We start from the raw sequence: 12,917 nt of genomic DNA on the forward strand, positions 1-12,917 counted from the left end.
TTTGGCAAACAGTATCGCACAGTGCTTGTATTCAGAGTGAGGACTTGGCCTCTGCCCCGCATGCTAGCTTTGTGACCTTGAGTGAGTCGTACAATTTCTCTAAGGCACAAGTTTCTCATTTGTAAAGTGAGAGATCATAATGGTGCTTACCTCAGTGGTTTGTTGTGTTATAGGAAATAATGCCTATGAATGTGTATCAGGCACTAGGCACAGCCTCATGCACAATGTGACTGACCACTGTGACCAAGGCTGTCATGAAATTCTCAAATGCTACTGTTGTGAGTGCAGAGAGGGAAAACCATCTGTAAGTACTGCCTGAATAGAAGGTGTTACTCATTTAGATGATGATAGATTGGACAGCTTGGAAAAAGTTGGAGGGCACAGCCTTACCTTCATTGTGAGTCTTATGAAGTAGGAATGGATATAGACAAAGAATTGGAAATGGAAAGCGATAAAACCGGAGCCCCAGAAGAACCAAAAATGAGGCCAGACAAACAAGCAGAAGCACATGAGAGTGATCCTAATGGTAAGAGAGAAAGAAGAATGTTGCCTTCAGGGATGTTTGTGCTTAAGGATTGAGCAGTAGTGTAAGACTAAGCTGAGAAAAATGTAGTTTTAAAGAACCTACATAAATGATACATGTACAGTATTTGCATGGTGCTTGTTCTTCTGTTGAATGTGATTACTCAAATTAGTACATCATTCATAAGACTACATTTGTGAGCTTTAAGAATGACACAGGTCTTCCTTAGGGTAATAGGATCAGAATTTTGTTTTTCTTCTTTTGCATTTTATTTTATTTTATTTTATTTGCTTTTTGTCCAGGGAGTCCACTATTACAAGTTCTGTCCAGCCATGTGACTCTGTTGGTCCCAGAGTTCTTGGATCCAGCACTCACTCAGGAGAAGGCCTTTGCCCATGACGTCAGCAACACACAACACAGGGCAGCAGAGGAGTCCAAAGTTCCACAGCCCGAGGACACGTTTATTCCTGAGCAGGGAGGTGACATCTCCAGTTCTTCAGCAAAAACCATGCAGCCCAAGGAAGGTGACACCCCCAATTTCTCAAGAAAAACCATCCTTCCCAAGCAAAGTGACACACCCAGTTCCCCAGGAAAAACCATCCTGCCTAAAGAGAACAACACCTTTAATTCCTCAAAAGCCCCCATTCTTCCCAAAGAGGGTAACACTGCTAATCCCTCAGAAAAACCCATCCAGCCCAAGTATGGTGACATCTACAATTCCTCAGAAAAATCCATCCCACCAGAGCAGGGTAACACCCCCAATCCCTCAGAAAAACCCATCCAGCCCAAGCATGGTGACACCCCCAATTCCTCAGAAAAAACCATCCCACCAGAGCAGGGTGACACCCCCAATTCCTCAGAAAAAGCCATCCCACCAGAGCAGGGTGACATCCCCAATTCCTCAGAGAAAACCATCCCACCAGAGCAGGGTAACACCCCCAATTCCTCAGAAAAAACAATCCCATTCAAGCAGGGTGACACCCCCAATTCCTCAGAAAAAACCATCCCACTCAAGCAGAGTGACATCCCCAATTCCTCAGAAAAAACCATCCCACTCAAGCAGAGTGACATCCCCAATTCCTCAGAGAAAACCATCCCACCAGAGCAGAGTGACATCCCCAATTCCTCAGAAAAAACCATCCCATTCAAGCAGGGTGACACCCCCAATTCCTCAGAAAAAAACATCCCATTCAAGCAGGGTGACACCCCCAATTCCTCAGAGAAAACCATCCCACTCAAGCAGAGTGACACCCCCAATTCCTCAGAAAAAGCCATCCCACCAGAGCAGGGTGACACCCTCAATTCCTCAGAAAAAGCCATCCCACCAGAGCAGGGTGACATCCCCAATTCCTCAGAAAAAGCCATCCCACCAGAGCAGGGTGACACCCCCAATTCCTCAGAGAAAACCATCCCACTCAAGCAGAGTGACACCCCCAATTCCTCAGAAAAAGCCATCCCACCAGAGCAGGGTGACACCCTCAATTCCTCAGAAAAAGCCATCCCACCAGAGCAGGGTGACATCCTCAATTCCTCAGAAAAAGCCATCCCACCAGAGCAGGGTGACACCCCCAATTCCTCAGAGAAAACCATCCCACTCAAGCAGAGTGACACCCCCAATTCCTCAGAAAAAGCCATCCCACTCAAGCAGAGTGACACCCCCAAATCCTCAGAAAAAACCATCCCACCAGAGCAGGGTGACACCCCCAATTCCTCAGAAAAAACCATCCCACTCAAGCAGAGTGACACCCCCAATTCCTCAGAAAAAAACATCCTGTGCAAGCAAGACAACACCCCCAAACTTTCAGCAAAGACCATCTTGCCCCAAGAGAGTGATATCGACAAATCTCCGGGAGAAACCATCCAGCCCAAGAAGAGTCACGCCTCCAAGTCCTCAGAAGAAAACATTTCACTCAAGCAAGGTGACGCTCCCAAATCCCCAGAGGAAATCATCTATCCAAAGGACGACACCCCCAAGTCCTCAGAAAAAGACACCCAGCTCAAGGAGGGCGAAAACCTCAAGTCCTCAGAAGAAACCATTCAGACTGTAGAAGGTGACATCTCCGCAGAAGAAACAGTGAAGCTCTTGGAGGTCAACATGGTAAAAGTGACCCTTAACAAAGAGGATTTCGAGTTAGCACTCAAAGAGGCCGGGGAGAGGCTGGTGGTTGTGGACTTCTCAGCTGCGTGGTGTGCACCTTGCAGGGCCATCAAGCCCCTTTTCTGTTCCCTGTCTGTGGAGCATGAAGATGTAGTGTTCTTGGAAGTGGATGTTGATGAGTGTGAGGAGCTGGTGATAGAACACAGGATCATGGGCATCCCAACCTTTCAGTTTTATAAAAACAAAGAAAAGGTGGGTGAATTTTGTGGTGCCCTCAATGAAAAACTCAAAACAAGCATTGCAGAATTAAAGTAGTGCATTCTGAAAGCATTTCAAAGAGTCAGTTGTTTGTAGCTTGTGAGTTTTTATTTACAAAAAAAAGAGGTAGAACAAAAGTGTACGTCCAAATGACACCGATTTATAAATATGAAGTCTACCCATTTCAAAAAGTGGTCAAAGTACTAAAGCATATTGCGACCATAGAAAAGTATGATATTAGAATTTCCCTTTGGTGGCAATTGGAAGTCCAGTTGTCCCCTATTTTTCAATCTTGATTTTTCTTTTTGATCACCCTTGAAAATCTATCACATTTCGTGTTAGCGGAGACATTGGAAATTTAAACAATTCTGTAGAAGTATATGATTTAAAGATGAGTGGGAATGTCTCATGTTCACATATCTTTGGGGTTTCTAAGATATTTTTGTAGTTAAAAATCTGAAGGATTCACATATCACATCTAACCTTCTGGTGTGGGAGCTCAGGAAGTTCTGTGGGCCTGCTGACCCTGACTCACTGGTGGCAGAGCTGAGACCAAGGCTGTGCTTCCAGATTTCAAGTTCTGGCCTCTCTTTTAGTAATCAGTGCTTACAAATCTGAGACAGAGCTCAAAACTCTGGTTTCTACATCCAAAAGCTTTATTATTCAGGTTTTAGTTAGTGTGATACTTGGGGTCATTGTGACATCAACTCCCTGGTGGCAAAGTTCCTGTTTTATCCCCCTGGTAACTGGGTTTCTGATTCCTGTTTCCAGATGTCCCAGAGCCCACAAGCTCAGGTCTGGGCCATAGGCAGTGGCTTGGTCTGCTATCTTATTCATGGTGGATACATTTCAAAACCTCTAGTTGATGCCTAAAACTGCAGACATCTAACACCAAACCCTGTGTATACAGTTTTTTTTCCAAACATATATACCTTTTCACACAAAGGCTTTTCTTTGTCATATCTAATTGTCAGCAACACTACTCTTGTACTTTGGGGCCATTATCAAGTAAAGTAAGAGTTACTTGAACACAAGCACTGTGATACTATGATACTCAATCTAATAACCAAGCCGTTACTCAGTGACTAAGGGGTAGGAGTACAGACAGCCGGACAAAGGGTGATTCACGTCCCGAGTGGGACAGAGGGGGTGGTATGAGATTTCATCATGCTACTTAGCACAATTAAAACTTAATTAATCATGAAGGTTTTACAATTTAAAGTTTACATATAAAATATATAAAATATTTCATTAATATTTTTCAGACCATGGTTTACGGGGTTGGGAGGAGGGTGTCACCTTGCTGCAGATAAGGGAGGAATACCAGAGTTCTTTTTGTGTGTGTCTTTTTTCTAATATGCATACAAATAACTGCATATATTCAGTGTATATACGACTTGATGATTTTGGAAATATGCTCATACCAATGATATCATTACCAAAATCAAGGTAATTAACATGCCCATCCCTTTAAGAAGTTTCCTTAAAGTGCTCCTTTTCCTTTATTGTTTGCTAAGAGCCCTTAACACAAGATCTAACCTCTTACCAAGCGTTTAAGTGTACGCTACTGTACTGTTAGCTATAGACACTGTGGTGTACTGCAGTTCTCTAGAGCCTATTCATCTTGTATAACTGTAACTTTACACCCATGAAACAGCAACTCTTTTTAAATTTTTATTAATTTTAATTTATTGTGTTAACATAGATTCAAGTGTCCCACTCAATATAATTCTCTCACCTCACTCCCTCATTCCCCATTACTCCCCCTTTGCCCTCCTCCCCCTAACTCCCTCCCCCCTTTCTCTGGGATTTACTGTCTTGTGATCTGTATCTATGGGTTATGTATATATAATTTCACTAATTCCTTCACCTTCTCTGATCCCATCCTCTCATCCCCCTTCCCTCTGACTGCTGACCCTCTGGTCCCTGGGACCTTGCCTCTGCCTCTATTCTGTTCCTCAGTTCATTTTGTTCATTAGATTCCACATATAAGTGAGATAATATAATATTTATCTTTCTCTGCCTGGCTTATTTCACTTAGCATAATAATCTCCAGGTTCATCCATGCTGTCGCAAAAGGTAAGATTTCCATCTTTTTCACAACCACATAGTATTCCATTGTGTATCTGTACCACTGCTTTTTAATCCACTTGTCCACTGATGGACACTTGGGCTGTTTCCAGATCTTGGCTATTGTAAACAATACTAGAATAAACATGGGGTGCATATCTTCTTCTGAATCAGTGATTTGATATTCTTAGGCTATATTCCTAAAAGTGGGATAGCTGGGTCAAAAGGCAGTTCCATTTTTAATTTTTTGAGAAAACATCACACTGTTTTCCACAGTGGCTGCACAAGTCTGCATTCCCACCAGCAGTGCAGGAGGGTTCCCTTTTCTCCACACTCTCGCAAGCAGTTACTGTGTGTTGATTTGTTAATGAGTGCCATTCTCATAGATATGAGGTGATATCTCATTGTGGCTTTAATTTGCATTTCTCTGATAATTGATGATGTTGAACATCTTTTCATACGTCTATTGGCCATCTCTATATCCTCTTTAGAGAAGTGTCTATTCAGTTCTTTTGCTCATTTTTTAATTGGACTGTTTACCTTCCTGGTGTTGAGTTTTACAAGTTCTTTATGAATCTTGGTTATTAACCTCTTATCAGATGTATTGATGAATATGTTCTCCCATTGTGTGGGTTGTCTTTTTATTTTGTTCATGGTGTCTTTTACTGTGTAAAAGCATTTTCGTTTGATATAGTCCCATTTGTTCATCCTGTCCTTTATTTCACATGCTCATGGAGATAAATTGGCAAAAATATTGTTATGAGAGACATTAGAGTTTGCTGCCTATGTTTTCTTCCAAGATATTTATGGTTTCATGACTTACATTTAAGTCTTTCTATTTTTGAGTTTATTTTTGTGAATGGCGTAAGTTGGTGATCTAGTTTCATTTTTTTGCATGTACCTGTCCAATTTTCCCAACACCATTTATTAAAGAGGCTGTCTCTACTCCACTATATGCTCTTACCTCCTTTGTCAAATATCAATTGACCATAAAGGTGTGGGTTTATTTCTGGGTTCCCTGTTCTGTTCCATTGATCTGTATGCCTGTTCTTATGCCAGTACCAAGCTGTTTTTATTACTATGGCCTTGTAATATAATTTGATATCAGGAAGTGTGATACCTCCCACTTTATTCTTCATTTTCAAGATTGCTGAGGCTATTAGTGTTCTTTTTTGGTTCCATATAAAGTTTTGAAATATTTGTTTTATATCTTTTAAGTATGCCATTGGTAATTTAATAAGGATTGCATTGAAGGATTCCATGATGGCAGTGGAGTAGGCAGAAGTTCTTACCACCACTTCCCAGGACCAAATTTGATTACAACTTAATTTAAGAACAATCATCTTGAAACCCCAACTTTGGACTAAACAAAGAGGAGTCCATAATCAAGGATCACAGAAGAAGCCACACCAAGACTGATAGGAAGGGCGGAGTTGTGGAAAGGGCTGCCCCACTCCCAGGAGCAAGCAGGGCAAAGGGTCCAGAGGACTCTCACTGCGGGGACAGTGGCCATGAGAAGTATGGGTCCTAAACCCCAGGCCTAAAGCCCCAGTCTAGAGCCCAGAGCCTAGAATAGGCAACCAGACAGCATTCAGTGGTGAAAAGAACAGGGTTTCTGTCTGTGAGAAAGAGACTGAGCTCTCTGAGATGCAGGTTGCATACTAAAGGGCCCATGCAGAAAATCTTGTTCACAGCCACTTACCCAGGACTCTGGTGGCTGGAGAGCTGAGAGGAAGTTGCGTGAGGAGAGTATAAATTTGGAGGCACAGGAAGAGACATGGTGACCAGAACCCCTGTGCCGAGTCATTCTCCAATACTAAAGTGGCCATCTTTCTTGGAAGGAGCATCCCCTTTGTGAAGCACCAGCTTGGGGAAAAGCAACTGCCCCACCCTCGGGAGTTTCTCCTGCTCCAGTCAGGGTGAAGGGTCGTTCTGAGAGGCAGGGGGTTGTTAATGATGCAGATTTCAGGTGTTGAGGCCAGAGCTACACCTCCCCGCCACACTGCTGAGTAGGGCTGCCAGACCACACCTCTAGATCTCAGAAGCCACACCCACTGAACTCCTGTGGCCACACCCTACTGAGGTCTGTAAAAAAAGTTTGGCTAGAATGACACCTGGGGCCAAGGGGTGGGAGCCACACCCACCACCCTTCCTAATCCCTGAACTATTGTGCAGATCCCAACAAGCAGCCAGTAGACAGAGGCTGCAGAAAGCGGAACTCGGGAACTTGGACTTTTTTTTTTTTTTTTCAGAGACAGAGAAAGAGTCAGAGAGAGGGATAGACAGGGACAGACAGACAGGAATGGAGAGATGAGAAGCATCAATCATTAGTTTTTCGTTGCGCATTGCAACTCCTTAGTTGTTCATTGATTCCTTTCTCATATGTGCCTTGACCGCGGGCCTTCAGCAGACCGAGTAACCCCCTGCTTGAGCCAGTGACCTTGGGTCCAAGCTGGTGAGCTTTGCTCAAATCAGATGAGCCGCGCTCAAGCTGGCGACCTCGGGGTCTCAAACCTGGGTCCTCTGCATCCCAGTCCGATGCTCTATCCACTGGGCCACTTCCTGGTAAGGCAGGACTTGGACTTTTAAGGGAACTATTCCCCAGGCGAAGTGTGGATAAAAGCCAGCCTAGGTGTGCAGCTGGTATTCCAACTGCACCTGGGCCCAGCAGAGGCAGCCAAAAACACTTGTGGCTCCAAGAAGATTGATGAGGGCCAGTCATAAGCAGTGTCTCCCACTGGTATGCACCAGGTTTCTCCCAGGAAGGCCCAGGGATGGCACATCCAGCAACCAGATCAGTTCAGGACCTAACAACCCTTGTTAGAGTGATATTTTAATGAAGGGCTCCTCACATCTAGCCCAAATAAGGTGAGTTCTGCTCTCTATGATCAGCACCGACATAGCGACTCATGTGCATGGATAGAAGGGTGCTTCATACTGAGCTGGCCTGGGGGCTGGATATCCTACCCTGCTAGACTAGACTCCAAAGTGGGAAGGAAGAGAGAATGAAGCATGGACATTCAAAGTGTGGATCCCTGTGAGCCTATTGTTGGATCTAATCAAGGGGCTTAGCCACTTTCTGGGGGCACAGTCAGCCCCAGAAGACTCTCTCAGTCTTCCTCCTTGAGACCAAGGTCTCATCAGCTGTAAGAACTTCTGCAGAAGGGACTGTCAGCCCCACTCAATCTGAACCTGCTGCTCACCTTGTTGGGGAGAAATAAAATTAGAATATCCAGCAGAAGCTGAGGGATTAGGCTCTGGAGTAGGGGGCCACAATCCCTGTACTGAGCTACTGCCCAAGAGACCCCTGCAGTAGGGGGTCCCACTTACATTGTATTCCTAACCTCAGATGCCCTAACCCCAACAAGTTTGCAACCTGTAGAGGGGTTGGTTAGGTGATGCCAGTCGGGCCCCACTACAGTCTTTCAACAGAAGACTCTGGAAAGACCAGGCAGCTGCAGAGGAGGTGAAGCAGCTGAAAAGTGGAGACAAATCTTACCGAGCTTGGGGCTTTTTACAGAGCTGCTGTCATCTCTAAGCAGGAGGAAACTGATCCTTATATACAGGGTGGCCCCTTCAAAACTACTGAGGCACAGAAAACACAGACACAAACAGCAAAAAGAGCAGTAGCTGCAGACAGGTAGCCCACAGCGGCTTACAAACAACTGCTGATGCCAACCGAAGATCTAGAACTGGTACAACTGGTAGCTGAAAGCAGACAACACCAACCCTCAACTCAGCTAGCTACACAAGCAGGACGCCCAAAGGAAGAGTCTGTACACAGACAAAATGGGCAGACAAAGAAATACAATCCAAATGAATCAAAAAGTGTAATCACCAGAAAAAGAACTGAATGAGATGGAAGTAACCAAACTACCAGATTCAGAGTTTAAAACAGTGATTTTTCTAGGATACTCAAGGATTTTAGAACAACAATGGGTAGGCATAATGAGTACCTAAATAAAGAGATAGCAAGCATCAAAAAGGACATTGAAATAATAAAAAAGTGCCAGTCAGAAATAGCAGATACAATATCAGAAATGAAAACTGCACTGAAAGGAATTAACAGCAGGCTGGATGAAGGACAGGATTGAATCAGTGATTTAGAGGACAAGAAAACAAAAGCATAGAAGAGCAGCAAAAAGAAAGGAAGATAAAAAAGACTGAGGAAACTCTAAGCAGTTCTGTGACAACATGAAGAGAAACAACATCCGCATCATAGGGGTGGCTGAAGGAGAAGAGAACGAACAAGGAATAGAGAACCTGTTTAAAGATATCATAGCTGAAAACTTCCCTAAATTGATGAAGGGAAAAAAAATCACACAAGTTAAAGAAGCACAGAGAGTCCCATTAAAGAGTAATCCAGGCCTGACCTGTGGTGGCACAGTGGATAAAGTGTCGACCTGGAAATGCTGAGGTTGCCAGTTCAAAACCCTGGGCTTGCCTGGTCAAGGCACATATGGGAGTTGATGCTTCCTGCTCCTCCCCCCTCCTTTCTCTCTCTCTCTCTCTCTCTCTCTCTCTCTCTCTCTCCTCTCTAAAAATGAATAAATAAAGTTTAAAAAAAATTAAAAAAAAAAAAAAGAGTAATCCAAGGAGGCCTATACCAAGAAACATCATAATTTAAAAACCAAAATTAAGAGATAAAGAAAGAATACTAAAAGCTGCAAGAGAAAAGCAGTTAATCACCCACAGAGGAGCCCCCATAAAGATGATATCTGACTTCTTAACAGAAACACGTGAGGTCAGAAGGGATTGGCAAGAAGTATTCAAAGTGATGCAAAACGGGAACCTACAACCATGACTTTTTTATCTAGCAAGGCTATCGTTTAAAATTGAAGGAGAAAAAGAAACTTCCCAGACAAAAACAAAACTCAAGGAATTCATTATAACCAAACCAGTACTGCAGGAAATGTTAAGGAGCCTGATGTAAATAGAGCAAAGGAAAAAATAAAACAAAAAACAAAAAAAAAAAGGAAGAAAAAAATCCAGAAAAAGAGCATTGTAGTTTTAAAGAATAATTTAGCAATGAACAAGTACATATCAAGAACAACCTTAAATGTAAATGGATTAAATGCTCCAATCAAAAGACATATAGTAGCTGAATGGATAAGAAAACAGGACCTGTACATATACTGTCTACAAGAGACTCACCTCACAACAAAAGATACACATAAACTGAGAGTGAAGGGATGGAAAAAGTATTTAACTCAAATGAAAAGATAAAAAAATCTGGAGTAGCAATACTTATATCTGACAATATAGACTTTAAAATAAAGGCTATAGTAAGGGATGAAGAAGGTCACTACATAATGATAAAAGGAGCAATCCAACAGGAACATATAATCATTATAAATATCTATGCACCTAATATAGGAGCACCTAAATATATACAGAAGATTTTGATGTACATAAAGGGCAAGATCAATAGCAATACTATAATAGTAGAAGATTTTAATATCACACTAACATCAATGGATAGATCTCTAGACAGAAAATAAACAAACAAAAAAAACCCAGCAGTCTTAATTGACACACCAGATCAACTAAATTTAATAGATATCTTCAGAACCTTTCACCCCAAAGCAGGAGTATATACATTCTTTTCAAGTGCTCATGGTACATTCTCTAGGATAAACCACATATTAGGACAAAAAACAAGTCTCAATAAATTTAAGAAGATTGAAAGCATACCAAGCATCTTCTCTGATCACAGTGACATGAAACTAGAAATTAACTACAATAGAAAAATTGAAAAACATTCAAACACTTGGAGGTTAAATAGCATGTTATTAAATAACAAATGGGTTAATAGTGAGATCAAGGAAGATACCAAAAATTTCCTTGAAACAAATAAAAATGAACATACAACAACTCAAAATTTATGGGATACAGCAAAAGCAGTCCTGAGAGAGAAGGTAATGGCATTACAGGCATACTTTGCGAAGCAAGAAAAAGTCAAAATAAACAACTTAACCCTGTATCTAAAAGAACTAGAAGAAGAACAACAAATAAAGCCCAGAGGTAGTAGAAGGGAGGAAATAATGAAGATCAGAGTGGAAATAAATGACATAGAGGCTAAAAAAACAATACAGATCGGCCCTGGCCGGTTGGCTCAGCGGTAGAGCGTTGGCCTGGCGTGCGGGGGACCCAGGTTCGATTCCTGGCCAGGGCACATAGAAGAAGCGCCCATTTGCTTCTCCACCCCCCACCCCCTCCTTCCTCTCTGTCTCTCTCTTCCCCACCCGCAGCCAAGGCTCCATTGGAGCAAAGATGGCCCGGGCGCTGGGGATGGCTCCTTGGCCTCTGCCCCAGGTGCTAGAGTGGCTCTGGTTGCAACACAGCGACGCCCCAGAGGGGCAGAACATCGCCCCCTGGTGGGCAGAGCGTCACCCCTGGTGGGCGTGCCGGGTGGATCCCGGTCAGGCACATGCGGGAGTCTGTCTGACTGTCTCTCCCCGTTTCCAGCTTCAGAAAAATACAAAACAAAACAAAACAAAACAAAACAAAACAAAAACACAATATAGATCAATGAAACCAAGAGCTGGTTCCTTGAAAAGGTAAAAAAATTGGTGAACCTTTAACCAAACTCACCAAGAAAAAGAGAGAGAGGATTCAAATAAATAAAATTAGAAATGAAAATGGTGAAGTAACAACTGACTTTGCAGAAATACAAAGGATTGTAATAAAACATTATAAAGATCTATATGCCAAAAATATGACACCTAGGTGAAATGGATAAAATCCTAGAAACATACAATCTTCAAAAACTTAATCTGGCCTGACCTGTGGTGGCGCAGTGGATAAAGCGTCGACCTGGAAATGCTGAGGTTGTCGGTTTGAAACCCTGGGCTTGCCTGGTCAAGGCACATATGGGAGTTGATGCTTCCTGCTCCTCCCCCCTTCTCTCTCTCTGTCTCTCTCTCGTCTCTCTCCTCTCTAAAAAAAAAAAAAAAAAAAAAAAAAAAAAAAAAAGAATAAATAAAAACTCAATCTGGAAGAATCAGAAAACCTAAACACACCGATTACAACAAATGAAATTGAAACAGTTATCAAAAAACTCCCAACAAACGAAAGTCCTGGATCAGATGGCTATACAGGTGAATTTTACCAAATATTCAAAGAGGATTCAACACTTATCCTTCTCAAGCTATTTCAAAAAATTCAAGAGGAGGGAAGACTTCCAAGCCCCTTTAATTAGGCAAATATTATCCTTATTCCAAAACCACCAGTTAAAGACACTATAAAGAAAGAAAATTATAGGCCAATATCCCCGAAGAACTTAAATGCTAAAATTCTCAACAAAATATTTAAATCAAATCCAGCAATACATGAGAAAAATCATACATCATGATCAAGTAGGATTTGTTCTGGGGAGGCAAGACTCTCACAATATTTGCAAATCAATCAATGTGATTCATCACATAAACAAAAGGAAGGATAAAACTCACATGATAATATCAATAGATGCCGAAAAGGCATTTGATAAAATCTAGCCACCATTTATGGTCAAAACTCTCAGCAAAGTGGGAATACAGAGAACACACCTCAACATGGCAAAGGCCATTTATGATGAACACACAGCAAACATTAGACTCAATGGGCAAAAAATTAAAGCAATCCCCGTAAAATCAGGAACAAGGCAGGGGTGCCCCCTTTCATCACTCTTATTCAACATAGTTCTGGAAGTCCTAACCACAGAAATCAGACAAGAAGAAGAAATAAAAGGCATCCAAATTGGAAAAGAAGAATTAAAACTATCATTATTTGCTGATGACATGATACTGTACATAGAAAACTCTAAAGTCTCAATCAAAAAACTACTAGACCTGATAAATGAATTTGGCAAGGTGGAAGGATATAAAATTAATATTCAAAAATCAGTGGCATTTTTATACACTGATAATAAACTCTGTGAAAGAGAAATTAAGGAAACAATTTCCTTCACTATCGCAACAAAGATAAATA

General features: G+C 42.1%; 1 protein-coding gene across 1 annotated transcript; it reads left to right on the top strand.

Annotated features, from left to right (window-relative positions):
- The first annotated feature begins 417 nt into the window (after nucleotides 1–417).
- Nucleotides 418–2,936, top strand: TXNDC2 (thioredoxin domain containing 2). The gene is made up of 2 exons (XM_066246250.1): nucleotides 418–526; nucleotides 826–2,936. The coding sequence occupies exons 1-2, from the start codon at nucleotides 418–420 to the stop codon at nucleotides 2,934–2,936; spliced, it is 2,220 nt and encodes a 739-aa protein (XP_066102347.1).
- Nucleotides 2,937–12,917: the final 9,981 nt, after the last annotated feature.

Source organism: Saccopteryx bilineata, chromosome 11 (assembly GCF_036850765.1).
Source record: "Saccopteryx bilineata isolate mSacBil1 chromosome 11, mSacBil1_pri_phased_curated, whole genome shotgun sequence".
NCBI lineage: Eukaryota > Metazoa > Chordata > Mammalia > Chiroptera > Emballonuridae > Saccopteryx > Saccopteryx bilineata.